At 48.6% G+C, this 18,881-nt stretch overlaps 1 protein-coding gene across 3 annotated transcripts in view; it reads right to left on the bottom strand.

Moving 5' to 3' along the window:
• Positions 1 to 2,230: 2,230 nt before the first annotated feature.
• Positions 2,231 to 18,881, bottom strand: part of GTF2E2 (general transcription factor IIE subunit 2) — a 40,052-nt gene continuing 23,401 nt past the window's right edge. For 2 of the 3 annotated variants that reach the window (XM_029073413.2, XM_029073412.2), the window contains exons 4-8: positions 15,587 to 15,694; positions 13,690 to 13,872; positions 9,248 to 9,341; positions 4,115 to 4,230; positions 2,231 to 2,784 (exon numbers count right to left, since the gene is read on the bottom strand). In XM_029073413.2, coding sequence (XP_028929246.1) covers positions 2,665 to 2,784; positions 4,115 to 4,230; positions 9,248 to 9,341; positions 13,690 to 13,872; positions 15,587 to 15,694 — 621 coding nt within the window. In that variant the 3' untranslated portion in view covers positions 2,231 to 2,664. The remainder of the gene's footprint in view (positions 2,785 to 4,114; positions 4,231 to 9,247; positions 9,342 to 13,689; positions 13,873 to 15,586; positions 15,695 to 18,881) is intronic. The other variant, XM_029073415.2, reaches the window with a different exon arrangement.

Genomic DNA, 18,881 nt, shown 5'->3' with positions numbered 1-18,881 from the left:
AAGTTCCTTTGCTCGAGAAGCCAGTGGCAAACACGACACAACACCCAGAGTGCAAGGTCATGGACTTATCTGACCCAGGCCGGGGGTGCCAGGAAGACCCTGACAGGAAGGTAAGGCTCTGCCCCTTGCTGCCCTCCTCCTTCTCCCTGTCACACTCCCTCCTTCTCTAGGAGGCCTCAGGTTAATCGAGACCCCTGGGCCTCTGGTCCCCAGGGCCTCTAGGAGGGCAGGTGGGTGGGTGGAAGCTCAAGTGGCTGCAGTCCCAGGTTTCCTGCTCCCTCCAGTCCCATTAGGGCACCGGATGTAACAAGTGAGTTGTGCTGATGGTAAGTGCCTGCCCCCCCCCCCCCCCTGGCAGCCACAGGACAGGAGGGAGGGAGCAGGGCCGGGCCGGGCTGGGCCGTCTCCAATCCCAGCTGGAAACTGCAGCAGTTGCCCTAATCTGTCCAAGGGGACTTGTTGCAAAGGAAACATTTGACCAGAACAGCAACTTGCTGAGGTATTAGCATTATGGAGAAGCTCTGCCTTCCTGTTTTCTCGCTCTGACTGCCAGAGCACACATGTGGGTGCTGTCAATGGAAGGTAGAGGAAACATGCCCAGTATTACCACCAGAAGCAGCATGGCTTAGAGGAAAGAGCCTGGGCTTGGGAGTCAAAGGTCTTGGGTTCAAATCCTGGCTCTGCCACTTGTCAGCTGTGTGACTTTGGGCAAGTCACTTAACTTCTCTGTGCCTCAGTTACCTCATCTGTAAAATGGGGATGAAGACTGTGAGCCCCACATGGGACAACCTGATTACCTTGTATCGACCCCAGTGCTTAGAACAGTGCTTTGCACATAGTAAGCACTTAACAAATACTATAATTATTATTACCACCCCACACAGCACCACAGGTCCACTGCACCTCCCACCACAGCACCAGTGGAATGTTGGCATCCAGGTGGGCGATGGTCACCACAGGACCTCGAGTCCAGAGGTTCCGGTTGGGATTTGGGCCACTCTCAGCTGGGTGGATGGGCGGGCTCCTTTCCTGCCCATTCATGGCAGTAGAAGCAGAAATTCTAGCCCCAGAAGTGGAGTACCGGGCTGTGCTGGCCTCGCTCTCTCCATTAGGAGCCCGGTGTTGCGGGCTGCGTGTTGCAGGCTGCGTGCTGCCCGCTCTGGCTCTCGGTCCCTGGTGCTTCACCACCACCTGGCTGCACTGACTGAAAGAAACAGCAGCAGCCAGCTGTGGTCCAGGCTCTCTCTACATCCCTTTATCTGGCTCAGCCACCACACACGTTCCCTCAAAACCTCATGCCAAGGAGATAGATAAACGCATCTTGGGTTGGGCTGCTACCTACCTCCTTCCTCATTCAACCATGCCCTTGCATCAGGGACCTGAGGTGGGTGAGGAGAAAGCCATTCAGTTACTCCACACCGCTCAACAAGAGAACCAGAGAGAGTGAGGGAGAGTATGAATGTGTGTGTGGTGGAGGGGTTGTTTTTTGCCCCTGGTTAGAAGGGTCAGGGGAGCCTCCCTCATACTCTCTGTCTCACATTTCCATCTTCAACAGCATCAGGCTCCAGGGCCCCGACCTCCCCACCTGGGCCAGAGGGCACGACTCGGACCCATCGCCCACTCAACTACCAGACTGTCGGCGATGGGGTCCAGGTCTCGGGACAGGAGAGGTAGGACGCGGGCTATGGAGCCGGGGTGTGGACAGAGGATTTGGAGAGCCTCGTTCGATAGGCAACCTGAAGGAGCAGGGGGAGGCTGAGGCTGAGGCCAGTGGAGGTGAGTGAGGGTTGGTGAGTGGAGGGGCAGGGAATAGGATGGCAGCCACAAGGCACTATAGACACTCTGCGGGCTCCCCTCCCCTCGAACCCTGAGTTCATCAGTCCAGACAGTGCAGTCAACTCTTTAGAACTCTCTCAGCCTTACACTGACATGGTCCCTACTCCTCTTGCCTGACTCAACCTTCGACCTGTCCCAGGCAGAGGCTGGCCTACTCTCTCTGGGTCAGGGGGCACCAATCAACCAATCAATCAATCGATGGTACTATGTGCAGAGCACTGTACTAAGCACTTGGGAGAATACATGACAACAGAATTAGTGGACAGGTTCCCTGCCTGGATACTGACCGGCCTTTCCTGGGGCATCAGGGCACAGCACCAATCCCTCCCTTGCTGGAATGACTGTCCGTTACTGACATTCAAATGGGGGGGAAAATAACCGTACTGCAAACCTCTTAAAAATGCTTCTACTGTTGTTTTATTATAAATATGTCTTTTGGAACAGATAAAATCAACAGTGCCTTCAACTCTTCCTTGCAAACTTGCTCTAAAGTACTAAGAGGAGAAAGGCCGGGGGACCCTCCGGAAGCCAAGTGGGTTGGCCGGGGCCTGGCCCTGCTCGGGGCCTCTCCCCTTCAGTAGAAATCAAAAGGTGAGCAGGGGATGCCTCTTGCTCATCACCAAGCCACAAAGCCCCATTCCCATCTGCCCACTCCATCCAAATTGCTCTCTGGGTGGGAGCCTGCTCATACTTGTTCAAGTACTCTGAATTGCTGCCTCTCACACCGGGAAGAGAGTGGAGAGAGTTAGGGGGGGCGGCTGCCCCCCCCCCCACCATCATGACATCCCCTCCCCTCTACCCCAACTAATCGTCACGACACCCTGCCAGTCACTGCTTGCCAGGGATCACATCGGAGTAATCCTGCAGCACTCCGGCCAAATGGTCATTGTGGGTCTTGAACCTCCTTTTCTTCTGCGAGGCAGGCTTCTTCCTCCTCTGGATAGGCGCCTACGAGAAAAAGGAAACAGGCTAGTGGACCCGGCCCGGCCCCGGCTCCAGAGTCACGGCCACCACGGTGATGTGACAGCACGGGCCGAACCCTCGACCGCGAGCCCCGTAGGGGCCGGGGACTGGGTACAGTCTGCTAGGCTTGAGCCGACCCCAGTCCTGGGCCCAGGGCTAACTTAGCAGCCGGTGAGCGCTTGATGAAACGGCCAACCCCAACACACCAACAGCCGGAAGGCATCCCAGAGAGGCTCAATTAAGATCCCAATCCTGACAGATCCCTGGATGAGTTGAGGCTGGCAGCTCTGCTGGAGAAGTTTGCTTTAATCTCAAAATTACTTCTTCATTTGCTGGGGAAAACTGTCCTGTGAGATTGTGCCTTCCCTTTCTGGGCTCTAACTGGGGTACCATCAGGCAGGCCCCTTTGGCACTGCTGGGAATAACAGAAATGGCAAGGAAAAAGCCACAGCGAGGAAGTCCCCATTAATGCAACCAATGGGACCCACCAGGTACCCAAGGCCTGAAACAAGGACCAGACTGGAATGGAGCTTTGGGAGAGACTCGATGATGTTATTCAATGATGACACCTACAAAGGCCAGCTCTCTCCAGCTGAAGTTCCTTAGCTCAGGGAAGCCCAAATCCCTCCCTGTGCTTCCAGGGACCCTCCCAGTGCTTAGCAAGTGCTCTGGATTGGCTGCTTCCACAACTACATTCTCTTCACCCCTCAGCTCCCACTGCATTTCCCCCGGGGGGTAGTAACCGGGGCACTCAGAGTTAGCAGGCACCTCCTGAGGGCCAGCTCTTTACTAAGTGCCAGGGAATGAGCAAATGAAGGGAAACAACATCTTCCCCATCCTTAAAGGAGCTTCCGCTCCAACACTTCTCACACAGTCCCGAGCCCCACTCCAGCTCGGACTTTTACTTCATTCGATTGTACTTCATTCAATCGTATTTATTGAGCGCTTACTGTGTTCAGAACATTGTACTTAGCACTTTCTCGGTTCCATCCCCTGAAAGGGGAACAGTCTCGAAGCTTTGTTTTCTTAAAAAGTTCATTTAAAAGCAGACAGGCTTGAGGGAGAGAGAGGCAGCATGGTCGCCTTGTGGAAAGAGCCTGGGACAGGAGTCGGGAGACCCCAATCCTGATTCCAGCTCTGCCAAAGGCCTGCTGCTTGATTCCTTCAGCTTCCTCCTCTGTAAGACCCCCATCCTCCCTCCCTCCCTCCCTTCCAGCCTCTGTTCCTCCCCGCCAGCCCTCTCGGATGGTGAACCCCACCAGGGAGAGGCAGAAAGCAGTTTTAACCTCTCTTGAAGGCAATGATAGCCCCATACCATTTTCTTTGGTCCGGATTCCTGCATGGAGGAAATACCCTGGCGCTTCAGATACTCTTCAATTTTCTCCTCATCCATGGAATCTACAGGAATGCTCCTCCAAAGTTTCTGAAATTCTGCAGCGACAAGAAAGAAGCCATTGACTTGTAACTTGGCAAAGCACCCAAAGGGGTTGTCTCAGACACTAGACTCCAGTAAAAATGAACACAACAAGCGAGGGATCCTCAGAGAAGCAAAGCAGCAGCATGGCTTAGTGGAAAGAGCAGGGGCTTGGGAGTCAGAGGATGTGGGTTCTAAACCTGGCTCCACCACTTCTCTGCTGTGTGACCTTGGGTAAGCCACTTAACTTCTCTGTGCCTCAGTTGCCTCATCTGTAAAATGGGGACTAAAACTCTTGAACCCCATATGGAACAATCTGATTACCTTGTACCTACCCCAGTGCTTAGAACAGTGCTTGGCACACAGTAAGCGCTTAACAAATACCATAACTATTATTATTATTATTAGGTCGTGAGAGGATGCTGCCGTTCAAATGATCAAGCCAAGTCATCAGTAGGGAAATCTATCAGCCGGTAGCACGAGAAACAGAAGAAACGGAGCCTCCCTGTGGGCAAATATGGGCCAAATGGAGGAGGAAAACAACAAAATGGTGGCCAGATGTTCACTGGGATTGGAAGCCCCAGAAAGCATTATTCATTCAATTGTATTTATTGAGTACTTACAAGTCCCAGAGGCTGACTGGATCTTCATGAAACAGCAAATTAAATTGTTTGACCAAAATGGTTACTTCCCCCGCTACGTCTTGAATACCCAGATTTATAGAGGGTGCAATAGTTTCTCAACACCTCACAAGGTGGATTTTATTGGTAAAACTCACATGGATAAATGAGTAATGAATATCTGAAAACACAGGTGAAACAAAGCACGGAATTGGATTGTACTCCAATTCACTGCCACTGACCATTCAACACACAAACGTGTTCCTTCTTCCAAATGTCTATCTGCTTTTATGTAGCCACATGCATAACCATAATGATAATGCATGTGATTACATTATTATTTAGGTAAAATAAGTTTGATTGGTTGGGAAGTTGAAGAGGTGAAAGGCATGAGGGGTACTGGCCTCAGTAACCTTGTAGAGAGCACATGGCAGGTGCTCAAAAATATACTGATTGATTGAGTAGGTGTTCAGACACTTTGGCTAGGGAAACTAGAGAAGACAAAGAAAAAGAACAGAAAAGGGAAAAGAAAAAGATTATCTCCTCCCCATCCCTCCCACGAGCTTGAGGGGCAGTGTAGGAGAGGTCAAAATGTGAGAGTGTCTTTCAGGTGCACTACCTTACTTTGCACTTTGAATGACCTTCCACCATCTGAAGTTAAAATTGAGAAAAGCCATGTACTGTCCAGCCTACAATTTCCTCCAAGGAGCTGGTGACATCAGTATGTCCTGCACCCTCCAACTGCTATGGGGTATCAAAAGACAAAGTCTACCAGGAATGAAAAACAGCCCAGTTCATCTACCGCCATATGGACAGGTCAATTTGAGGACTGACTTTTTTCCACTGTCGGCCTCCTCATTCCCTAAAACTTCACCATCTTTTCCACCAATGAATTACGAGAAACCACCAAAGAGGTAAATGCACTTCTAAGTCTTCCACTGATTCCAGGGGGAAAAGCCTCAGAGCCCTGAGTGAGCCAGCAGGAGTGGCCAGCGGCGTTTCAGTCCCGACAGCGGTGATTCACGGCATGTGTGCATGCACAGCTTCCCTCCCTGAGTTCCCTCGCTCATTGGAATGCTGCTATCGGGCCAGTGCCTGGTACGATCCCACCTCTTCCCTGGCCGTGACCGCCATCTCAGACAGACGCTGTCAGCAACTTCATTTTCTTTTCTTTTTTTTAAATGGTATTTGTTTAGCACTTACTATGTGTCAAACACTGTTGTAGGTACAAGTTAATTAGGTCAGACAGTCCCTGTCTAGCATAGGGCTCATAGTCTCAGTAGGACTTGACTTCACAAACTAAATAAAACCATACATACCTACCCACTCTGGGGCAGGACTAGGTTTGCTTTTCTGCCTTCTACAACAGATGTCGTCAGAGATAAAGCCGTCACAGCAGCTCAGACCTCAGAGGTCCTTAAAGAAATCCGCTCCAGCCAAACCCTTACCAGAGGTAACGAAGCCAACCCGGTGAGTGTATCAGTGGGGTTCCACTCAACTGTAAATCCCACCAAAGCTTTCCAGAGAGCGATACCAGAACTCCAGAGCCGGGCAGGCTCGATGGACCAGGGATGTCAACACTGAGCTTCGTACTGTGCCGAAAGAATCTGTTCTCCCAGGTTTCCATTCCCAGCAACTAAAAGTGAATGATTTCAGTTCCAAGTGGTTGGTTGGGTGGCGGCCCTGGGGTCAGGAAACGGCAGGCTGAGGTGCCGGGGGCTCTGAGACCAAGTGCCACTTGGGCGGTTCTCTCACCTGAGCTTCCCGCTAGTCTCGTGCTTAGTCCAGTGCTCTGCACATGCAGTAAGCACTAAATAAGTACCCTTGATTGATTGACTGATTGGAGGAGAATTGGAAGCCAGGCCCAGCAGCAGACACCTCTGGCTATTGAGACCTCAAAGTGGGAAGGCCAAACAATCAATACTAGGGACCGATCACCTCTGGGTGTGTAGAACACCGTATTGAGCCCTTGAGAGACTGCAAAACACTGATTAGACAGGCATGATTCCTGCCTTCAGGGCGTTCACAACCTGGCAGGGGTGACAGACCCTAGAATAAATTCCAGATGAGGGGCGCAGCAGGGGAGGGAGGCAGGTTTGGCCCATGGGCTCCAGGGCACTTCAGGCTTAGATGGCACAGAAGTGCTTAAGTGGCTAGAGGATGGGAGGGAGAGATATGGGGGGGGGGGGACCCCAGAGTGGAAACCCCTAAATAGGTGATTTTTTCTACCCCCTACTGGGCCCTGAGAAAGTAGTGCCCTTACAGGCAGCTCAGGTATCAGGGCCCCCCCCCCCCCCCCAGGCCAGGACTCTAGTCCAGGAGGTGATATTAACATCACTGCAATTTCTACCGAATTACTACTACTACCACCAACCCCACCGGTTTGTTAATCTTTTAATGGGGGAACTTTTTTTTTTATTTAAATGGGTGCCTTCCAAAGAAATCCAAATGGACTGCCCACTTTTTAAATTAAAAAAATGATCGCAATCGGCCATTGCTCGGAACTGGAGTCCAAGAATAGGTAAGACCTGAATGTCGAACTGCAAATTCACCATATATTCTAGCCAAATCAATGGAACATCTGGTATTTTTCATTCGGAAATGAATCGGTCACTCTCAAAGATGGGCCTTCCTACAGCAGGTGAGTAAGGAATGCCAACTTCATTTGTTTCACTGAGGGCCTTTGGGAGCCCGACACACCTCAGGACTTATTTCCAAGCCTAAAGCGGTATAAATGAAAAGTGGTCTTCCCTGACAACTTCCTACTGAAACATCAACTGTGTTCCCAGAGGAACCTGACTGGTTACTAGTCCTCAGAGCTTTCTCATCAGCATTCTAAGCACGGCCCAGTCCTCAGGTCATTCCTTCAACATTGAAGTGGTCAGAAAGCAATTCAGTTGAAAAACCCTCTCGTGGATCTGGGCACCATGACTGAAAACAACCCAGGAGTGGGGGTTTGGTCTTGTCAACTCTGGATGCGGCCCCAATTTCTCTAGGGAAATACTGCTGCTGCCTGGGTCCACAGTCCGGTCCGAAGAGGTTCTCTCAGTCTCCTACCAATCCACAGCTTCCACCCCAAACCTCTTCTGTAGCTTTTCAAACATTATGTCATGCTGCCCCCTGCAGCCGAAAGCCAAAGTGGGGTTTCCCTAAACGGAACCATCGATTAACAGTTTCTAGCTAGAGGGAGAGAGGGAGACAGGAAAAAGAGAGAAGGAAGAGAGGAGGCAGAGGAGATGGAAAGGGGAAGAGAGACAATGGGGAAAGAGGAAGGAGAGGGAGGAAGGAGGAGTGGGAGGAGAAAAGTGACGGGAAGGCAGGAGGGGAGGAGGGAGGGAGACAGTGATGGAAAGAGAGGGGATTTCAGAGAGCGGGACTGGATCTTTGGAGCCATGGACTAGATGGGCCTGGGGCTGATTCCTAGCTAAAGAACTAGCTTGGGTCAACTGGTCATCGCACTAATGTTGTTCCGGCAGAACCCTGCTAAAGAATTAAAGTTAAAAGCAAAGGAAGGAAGGAAGACAATGCCACTAATCCACCAACTCTGTTTCTGCACTCAAGGTTTTTTCATTCTTTGTGGAACCTGACTATGGACTCAAAAAAAAAAAGCCATGGATTCCAATGACAAAGACTGAAGATTTATAGATACCACTCGTGGTCTTATCCTAAAATGAATCCTCAGCTCCTGAAAACCCACATCACATACACACGAAAATGGAAAAGTTTGGCCCTTTTTGCTCAATGAAGTGGGAGGTGAATGAAGGCGATGACTCTTCAGAGCTTCCTGCGGCTTTCCAGCTACCCGGATTTTAATACTCTTCGCGGGGCTCTCTTTCATTTTCTGGTCATTTTTGCAGTCAGAGAACATGATAGGGACACAGACTGGTATACTTCCGACACCAAGAAGTAAATTTCAGTATATCAACATTCGTTTCTATCTACAAGGAATAACCCTACAAATACTTGTGAACTGTCACAGTGAGGCAATGTAAACCCTGGCATTTTAGGTTACATACCCTAATTGTTGGAAAAGGAGGGACCGTTTTGTTAGATGGCCAAGCCGCCACCGTTGTTTTACAAGGACTCCATTGCTAATCTCGGGAATCGCTCTCTGCTAACTGAGCGAAACTATAACTTAAGGTCCTAAGGAGGTTCATGTGCGGGGTTGGGGGGGCTCTGCTCCTGAAGAACCTAACTCCCGCAAACTCATGTCGAGCGACCACCGCCCAGCGCGCGCGCGCTGTTTCTTCCAACCCCTCAGCGTATGGAATTCTGACAGGTAGGCCTGAGTCGACGGGTGTTTCCCAATCCCCCAACAGCGTCAGCCATAACGCGTGACCGAGATGGGTGTTTGGTCCCAGATGACTGACTGCATTTGAGAAGCACTCTCTACTGCAGGCAATCAATTTCTCACCTTCATCCACTGTAAACTGACAGCTCTTGTCATTGAAGAAAAGGATTTTCTTTTTATCTGGGCGAGTAACGAAGATGATCTGGTCCCCTAGAGCCTTAAATTCAAAAAGACACAGAGCCGTCAGCCAGTGGCCACCTCACCCAACCAGCACTCCCGCATCTGTGGCTGGCACCCCTGGGAATGGGAAGAAAGGGTGGATGGAACCGGACGGGTGCTAAGACTCAATAATAATAATAATAATTATCAGCTCTTGACCTAAGACCTACCCTCCAACCCAATCTTCCTGTGTCCATCCCGGTGCTTGGAGCACTGCCTGGCACGTAGTAAGTGCTTAACAAATACCACAATACCATTTTTATTATTATTATTGCTACTGCTGCTATTATTGCTACCTCGACTGCTACTACTAGCCTGATTAACTTGTATCTAACTCAGTGTTTACAACAGTGCTTGGTACATAGTAAGCACTTAACTTTTATTATTTTTTTTACTACTACTACTATTACTATTGCTACATAGTGGATAGAGCACGGGCCTGGAAGTCAGAAGGCTGTGGGTTCTAATCCCAGCCCTGCCACTTGTCTGCTGGGTGACTGTGGGCAAGTTGCTTCGCTTCTCTGTGCCTCAGTTCCCTCATCTGGAAAATGGGGATTGAGACTGCGAGCCCCATGTGGGACCGGAACTCTGTCCAATCTGAATTGCTTGTATGCACCCCAGCTCCTAGTACAGTGCCTGCCACACTGTAAGCACTTAACAAATACCACAATTATTATCACCATTACCCTCATGAACACCAAGTAAATTCTACAGTTTCTTGCACCTGCCCGTGGGACTTCATAAGTCATCTTGGGCCATAATCACGAGGCCATCTGTAAAGCGCTTACCATGGGCCAAAGCATCGGGACAGAGGCAAGCTCACCTGCCTGGACCCAGTCCCAGTAGAGCCTGGGAAGCAGCGGGGTGCTCCTCAACGGGGCGGCGGAAACTGTACGGAGCACAGGCCGGGTTCGTGGTCCCACGAACATTCAGAAGGAAGTGCCGTGTGCTGAGGAAGGAAGCAGTAGTGGCCAGAGGCGATGGGACGAGGCCCTCCTGACTCCAGCTGACCAGCAGAGGGTTCTGGAGTTTGCTTTATTATAATAATAATAATAATTGTATTTGTTAAGCGCTTAGTATGTGCCAAGCACTGTTCTAAGCACTGGGGTAGATATAAGGTAGATACAACATTCACTTCAAGGGAGTAACAGTATTTACTGATCGCCCCCTAGCCACAGAGCCCTGAACTAAGAGCTTGGGAAAGTTTGACCAAAGCAAGAGGCACAAGACGGGCATGGGACCCGTGACCCACCTTCCTCGAGGGACTGGAGTCAGCTCCACTTCCTCAGACATCTGGCTTGGGTTACTTTTCCAAAACCCATTCAATCGACCAATCAATGGACTTCATTGAGTGCCTACTGTGTGCAGAGCACTACATTAAGTACTTGGGAGCGTTGGTAGGTTCGGTCCCTGCCCACCAGCTAAAAGTCTAGCAGCTACTCAGTGAGGAAGCCTCTAAATCTGAGGGTGAAATAATAACAATGATGGCATTTGTTAAGCGCTTACTATGTGCAAAGCACTGTTCTAAGCGCTGGAGAGGTCCAAAGTGATCAGGTCGTTCCACGTGGTGCTCACGGTCTTCATCCCCAGATGAGGTAACTGAGGCACAGAGAAGTTAAGTGACTTGCCCAAAGTCACACAGCTGACAAATGGCGGCATTTGAACCCATGACCTGACTCCCAAGCCCAGGCTCTTTCCACTGAGCCTCGCTGCTTCTCTAAGTGCAACATGCCCTTGTTTTATTATTACGACTACTATCCTAAAGAGACAAAGTCAGCATTAGTTCCCAAACATCTGAATAATATTGTTGCCAAACCACTTAGCAAACTGGCCTGCTCACTGAACATGTTAGTTATTTGCAATATTTCTTACTTCTACCAGTGTTGTAAATGAGGAGTATTTTCAGTAAAATAGAAATGCTTAAGTACTGGTATTTGGGGAATGCATAGAAAGAGGAGTCAGTCAGAGAGAGGAATACAGCATGTGAATTGGGAGAAAGGCTCCAACTGGCTCCGGTTTCCAAGAGGTGGAATCTGCAGCCAAGATGGATTCTATTAATGACTCCCTGAAGCTTCTCTATAGCCTTGCAAATAACCAGGGCCTGACTCTTTAACAGCTCCCCTTTCTACACAGTGTGGTGCCCGGAAGGGTGCCTAGCAGTCCCTGGATAGGACTACATAAACCGACAGATTGGAAAAACATTCACTCCCCAGAGGCTGAGCTACTGAATGGGGCGTGAAGTAATTAATGAGTCGGAAAATAGATCTCTTCCAAGCTCCACAGGGACAGATAGGTCTCTTGGGCCCTCCCCGTTGTCCAGGTTGCCGTGTTCAAACACTATGAAAGCTTTCACCTCAGAGGAGGACAAACAGGTGGGTGAAGGCAGGCCAGGGGCACAGGCTGGCACAGGCCCCACAGAGACCCTGTCCCGGCTCCTTGGCATCAGAACTTGTGTTTGGCACAAACGGTAAGGGCACTTAATTGCTAATCACCTGCCAAGGGACAATCCTTTCCCTAACTTCCCTAGCCCCCAAATCTCTGCCTGCTTCAAACAGAAGTGAGGTTGGTTCTCAAGGGGGTTCCTCCACCTAAGTGAAACCCCAGCATGGGAAGAGCCCTGGCCTTGGAGTCAGAGGACCTGGGTTCTTATGCCGGCTCTACCACTTGCTTGCCTGCAGTGGGATCATGGGCAACTAACTTAGCTTCTCTCTACCTCAGTTTCCTCATCTGTAAAGTGGGGATTCGGTAAGTACTTCTCCTTCCTACTTGGTCTGTGAGTCCCTTGTGGAACATAGACTGAGACCGATCTGATTATGTCATACCTATCCCCGCACTTAGTGGACACCACAATCATTACTGCCCCTGATGCAAGGTTTGAGGCCACCTGGAGCTTGGAAAGAAGCCAGAGGGGTCTGGTATTCAGAGAAAGAGAAGCTTGGTGAATTGACAGAGAATCCTGCCCGTTTTGCTTAAGTTCAATTGAAGGGGAGAGGAAGAGGGCTTATGGTCCTTGACTGGAGGTTGATAGATTGACTCTCCTTTCCCAGGAAATCCAAGAGTTGGAATTCGCTTTAGGATTAAATCTAGACTGCTTAATTTCACACACTTTTGAGAAACAGCTTGTACCTATTAAATGCTTTATTCTTTCTAAGGTTCCCTAATTTTCCACTATAATTCTCCCATAATGCGCGTTTTGGATAGAATGGTGTTAGGGACTTTGGGAACTTTGCTCCAACAGGAAACTTCCATCTGCACTAAGCACCTGCAGAGTACAACAGAATTAGAAGGCATGATTGCTGCCTTCCAGTTGAATTTTTGTTTCAAAGCCTACAATTTGCCTTACAAACTGTGATCTTCACAGCCTTGAAAGTTAACCCTCAGAAATCATTTCCTGAAGCACTGCAGCTGCATGTGTTCCTGAACGAATACCGGTGAAGTGGCCAACGAGGTACATTTCATTCACCGGCCACACCAAGGAGCGGCGTGGTCTAGTGGAAAGAGCGAGGACCTGGAAATCAGAGCGGCTTGGTTCCAATCCACTTGCCTGCTGTGTGATCTTTAGCAAGCCACTTAACTTCACTGTGCCTCAGTTTCCTCATCTGTAAAATGGGAGTTAAATCCCTGCGCTCCCTCCCACTTAAGACTGTGAACCCCTTGTGAGACAGGGTCGGTGACCAATCTGATTATTTTGTATGGTGCTTGGGACATAGTAAGCACTTAAAAAATGCCACACCCAACAAACCTTCCATAGCAATTTACACATCAGGTAAGTGAACCCCAATGGGCCAGTGCTTTGAGAAAGACTTCAAAGGATTAATTCATGATAGGGCCCTGCCACTCCACGGCTGATTAAGATGTAAGGCAGGTAACGCTTTTTTTGCTGGTATTTGCTAAGCGCTTACTCTGTGTCAAACATTGTTCTAAGTGCTGGCATAGATACAAGTAAATTAGGTTAGACACAGTCCCTGCCCCGCATAGGGCTCACAGACTAAGGGAGAGAACAGGAGAACCGAGGCACAGAGAAGTTAAGCGACTTGCCCAAGGTAATGCACAAGCAGTTGGCAGAATCAGGATTAGAACTCAGGTCCTCTGACTCCCAGGCCTGTACTCATTCCACTAAACCACGCTGCTTCTCAGTGGCCTGAATGCTCAAAGAACAGCAAGTGATGGGTGTTCTAACAGTGGCTGGGATTCCTCTTAACTTCGACAGGTGCCAGTTTAAAATCCATAGTGAGATGCCACGAAGATCACTGCCTAGAGAGGTGTAGGACAAAACTGGTCTCAAACATACAAAGCAGGTGATTCAGACACTGAGTTACACTTTTTTTTTAAGGGGGAAGCATTACCTTTATGGCTTTCTGTGCGTTGGGCAGTCCTTCCTCTATATCTTCTAACAGGATTCCTCCTAAGCCTCGTTGGTCATGCTTATCTAACAGCCTAAGTAAGGCCTTCTTATCTTTCAAGTTATACTTGGGTTTGAATGCATACTTCCCATCTACGACCTCGATTTTGGGGTTGTTGACTAGAGCCTGCAAAAGCGACAAAGGTTCCACATTTTTCAAGTGTTTCAATATGACGAACTGGTGTAAAAGCAATCACCACTCGACAGGACAGCCGATGTCTAGCCCGGGGCTTGGGATGACGGGTCCCTGTGGGGCTCCAGACATTCTGGGCCCTAGACCTCTCTCTCCGGCCAAGCTGCCCACCCGGTGCTCACTGTTTAGCAGAGGGAGTTGTTCTCTGGTCACGCTGCTTTTGCCGCTGCACGACTCTTGGGCTGTTTCCAAGCCACTGCTTGGAGAAAGCTGAACCCGTTGATTTTTTGTAAGATCACAGTGGTAGGAGGTGGGGGACAAATACTTATGAATAAGAATAAACAGTGGGACACCAGATAACTTCCCCACCCTCCCTGACTGAGGAGAAGGAGGAGGAGAAGGAAGAGGAGGAAGAAGAGGAAGAAGAGGGGGAATGCTCTCTCATATTGGCATGACAAAGGGATGAACCCTTTGTTCGGGAGTCAGTCTCCCTCCACCACAAGGTGTCACTGGGCCCAGCAGCTGAGGAGGAACCTGAAACGGCCAGGGGCCTGCATTACAAGACTGCAGCTGAAACTGAGCAGGACTGCAGGAATTACTGATTCTCTCAGGTTTCTACTCTGGGCTTTTGGGCACCAGTGGTGCCCAGAGGGAAGACAACTCTAGGAGAAAGAGCAACCCTATCTAGTTTCTGCTGCAGCTGCCAGCCTGACCCTGAAATAAGAAAGAGAAGAAACACGGAAAGAAGAAAGAAGAGGAGGGACAACAGAATTGAAATAATAAAAATAACAATTACCATAAAAAAACTAGCTATGGAGGGCTAAGAAATTCTAGATGGTCAGGGAAACCAAGATCACTGCAATGTGGGCCCCCAAACTACCGAATCTTTATTGTCCTAAATAGATGGGAGGTGTTTCCTCCTCTTAGGAAGAAATGGGTTGAATTTCTGCCTTTCATAATTTGCCATTTGGTCTTAGAATCCAGCACCAAAAACTAAGTCTGCTGCTTTTTAAAGCCATCTCTCAGTCTAGATCAAGAGGCTTAGGCATCCACTTTCAGAATACTGAACTACAGCTAGTCCGTTCTTTTATTACTTAATGTAAGAACAACAGTATTTCATTTGCTCATATAATGGATTGGGGGCATTTATACAGTACCAGGAATGCAACGTTTTAAAAATGTGAGGCAGATGTGGGAAAATTTTCCGTTTGCTTTCAATTAGCACCAGGATTGCACCTGCAGTGTGGCCTCTCTACTTTTATCACTTCCCCTTTTGCAACACTTTCATTAATTCATTCAATCACTTCATTCATCCATTCAATCCAAGCCAGAACCCAACATCTTACAGTCCAGAACAATGACCACCTATCCCCTCAGCTTTCTAGTTCCTGTAGCAATCCATTTCTTCGGGACAGTTACTTAGGTTTTACATTCCTTCTAACTTTTAAAGTCATCTAATATTAAACATTTGATAGATATATACACAAGGGAGCAATGTGTTACGATTTTTCAGTATTTCACTTTAAAGATTAAAAGGTCTTCAAAATACACTTTTTCAACAGAGAATCTGAAAAAGTACAGCAACATTTCTTCTCCAGGAAAATATGCTTAAAAGAGAAACAAAATGTTTTGTTCACCAAAAAGCAATCTGAATTGAGTTGTGCATGTTGATGTGATTTAAAAAAAAATACATGTCTATTATCTTTACCTCAGACATTAGCCATTGCTTCTGCTTGAGTCCAATATCTAAATGCTGGGTTTCATCCAAAATTTCTTCTAGAGTTAGTGGGTGTGTGTCTCCCCGCTGATGCCGTGTCTGTTGGGAGAGAGAGCCCATAGAGCCAGTTACCATAGGCTGACCGTTCCAACACCCTGATGCCTGGACTACAAGAAACTTGATTCAATATAATTCACCAGTGCCCAAGGAAAAGCAAGAAGCAAAAGTCAAATCTGGACATGATACAAAACTTCTTTAACTTTCCAAAGCAGCTTCGGTGAAGAGCGATATTGGACGAGAGCGAGAGAGAGAGAGGGCGTGCCCTTGGGCCTCGCCCAGACTGCATCTGGCCATCAGCAGTGGCAACCTAAAACAGGAAATCAATCAGTCATTCAAGCGGTGGTATTTACTGAGCTCCTACGGGGTGCAGAACACTGTACTAAAACTTTGGGAGAGTACCAATCAGTTGGGAGGCACAATCCCTGTCCCAGTGAGCTTCCAGGCTATTGCGGGTTTCCCAGAGCATCATCCTTGAGGTTGCTATAATAAATGCCATCTTAATGGGCACTGATTTTGAGAAGGGAGTATGCCCTGGGGATCTTGAGGTAACTTAGTGACTCGATACTTCAAATTCTCAGCAGGTGGGAACTTGAGTCTGGCTGTGACCTGTTCCCTGAGTCTTTGGCCCTGCAGAGAGTACTGTGCCCCCCAACAAACATGCAAACAGGACCACTGTGGTGTGGTGGTGAGGACAATCATGGCTTGCAGACTTATGAAGAAAGGGTAAGGGACTTAGTAAATGTGAGAATTTTCACACAACTTTAACACCAGGGCCCAGCTAACTAATGCCCTGAACTACCTAATCACACTGAGGATGGTCTGCCTTTAGCTGCAAGTTGAAACTCCAGGTGCAATTTCCTACAAATGATTTCAGCATCCACAGGGCTTCTCCTGGGAGAGGATTAATCCTCTTTGATGTCAGAACTGTGCAGCCTGTAAATGATGTATGGAGAAATGAATTTTAGCATAACGTGCAAATGCAGGCTCCCTCAGTGGTTTAGCTCTTCAACTTTTTACACAGCTCCTCTTGGGTTAACACATCCATTGCCTTTTCTGGAAGAGGAGGAGGAGAAGGAGGAGGAGATCTTATTTGGCCCCTTGATTCCTCTTTACCATCCTATGCAGGAACGTACTCAAGCTGCTCTTTTTGCTGCACCTCCTCCAGGTTAAAAGATTCTTGCTGCCACAGCCATTTTTCTATTGGACACTGCTGGTTTCTGAAGGGCTTCTTGGCAACGCCAACACTCAGGTTGCTGCACTTGGCAGCACAACTACTTCTCTGCGGAGGGCAGGGGGCTGACACGGCATGGCAAAAAACTTCAAAACGAAAGTGACAAGAACTTCTTTCCCTAAAGGAAGAGAAAAAACTCTTCCCAGAAAAAGCAGTTTGGTCACCTTCGTGGGGAATTTGGAATCAGCCTTTGCAAAGCATGCAGAAACCCCTCCTAATGAATTGCTCGCCGCTTTTCTATGGGGTCACTAGAGGCCTGGCCGTCGCAGAGTCTTCTTTTGGAGGGAAGAGTGCTCTCGTTTGGAAGAGCATCAGGCCCCTGACTTCAGGAAGCTGGTGCTCTGAACACAAAAGGAGGAGACAGAGCCCTGGCCTAGGGGCCAGGGCCAGGATCAGTGTCCATTAATCCAACAGTGGCGTTTATTCAGCACTTATTGTTTGCAAGGCACTGCAAGGCACGGGACTAAGAGCTTGGGAGAGTCCAGTACAACAGAGGAGGTGGACACGATCGCTGCCCACAAGGAGCTCACTGACTAGAGGGATTAGTGAGGGGACTGACTGAATGCTGCTGGCTTTCATTCTATCTTCTGACTGCTTTCACCAGGAGCGCCTTCTAATCATCATAACTGTGGCATCTGTTAAGAGCTCACTATGTGCCAAACACATAGCACTGGGGTAGTTACAAGACAGAATCATATTAAACCCAGTCCCTGTCCCATATTGGGCTCACAGTCTAAGGGGAGCTGGCATTCGATTCCTATTTTACAGATGAGGAAACTGAGGCAAAGAGAAGTTGAATGACTTGTCCAAGCTCCCACTGCAGGAAAGTGGTGGAGCTGGGATTCCCAGGCCTGGGCTCTTTCCCACTGATCATGCTGTTTCTTGTACTGATTGTGTCTTCTAAGCACTTAGTACAGTGCTCTGTACCCAGTGGGCACTCAGTAAATTCTGCTGATTATAATGACCCTGTCAATGGTCCCTTTAATTTCTTTCACCAAAAGCAGAGCCTCCTTCCGCACCACAGAGTAATCGAGAGGAATCGCTTCACACACAAAGTTGAATCTCCTTTTCAAAGCTGAGATTATAAATAGCACCAGAAAAAAGACTGTACATAAATAATTTAGCCTTTCTTCTAAAGATCAATGCATTTGGGGGAATTAAAGAACAAAACCAGAAAGAGTACTTAATAAATGCCTATGTTGGTTGAAAGCTTAACCAACCGCAAAGCACTCTGCACAGTGGAGCCAATGAGATAGACAGCATATGCCTTGGAGGAGCCTGTAGATGCCAGAAAGTGAGTGATCTGCATGCATAGGAAAAAATGTCAACAACTCAATGGCTTCTCTTGCTTCTTGCTCTTTGATGAGGAACTTCCTCAAAAAGCAAAAAGTGTCAAGTCTTAGCTTTGCCTTTATGAACCAAATGTTATTTTTGGACATCTTCAGCCCTTGACATAGAAAAAGACGTGAAAGACCTAAAAATTCACTTAGGGAAAACATTGCTGAGCATAAGGAGAATTACCAATAATCTCCTTATCTTTTTCTTGACCAAAAGCAATCCAAGAGTGGGGGGGGATGGGGTGTATGTGTGTGGGGGGGGGATGTGTGTATGTGTGTGTGTGTTTGTGTTTTTTGTGGGTGGGAAGTGGGTGTTGATTTCTTAGAATGATGCAGCTGGGTAGCTGAGAATCTTCCCGGTGAAAGTGAGTGGACGCTGCAGTGGCCAAAGGGTAAGTATGCCCCATACTGCAGTTGAATCCTTATCTCGGTCTCTGCCACCCTCTCCCGTGTAGGCGCCAGACTGATTACACACCCTGTTCGTGGCCACGGACAATGCTTGGAGAATGGTTTCGTCCCCCTTTTCTCTCCCACCATTCCTCCCTCCCTTCCTCCCTCCTTCTCTTTTAGAGTGTCTGCTTGGTTGCCAACCCCTCCGTGACCCAAACAGATCCCTTGGAGCCAGAAGCCTCAGATGCCCAACAACCGATTCTGGGGA

This window comes from Ornithorhynchus anatinus, chromosome 10 (genome assembly GCF_004115215.2).
Source record: "Ornithorhynchus anatinus isolate Pmale09 chromosome 10, mOrnAna1.pri.v4, whole genome shotgun sequence".
Classification (NCBI taxonomy): domain Eukaryota; kingdom Metazoa; phylum Chordata; class Mammalia; order Monotremata; family Ornithorhynchidae; genus Ornithorhynchus; species Ornithorhynchus anatinus.
Note: the sequence above shows the minus strand (reverse complement) of the source record. Positions and strands in the feature narration are given on the sequence as shown.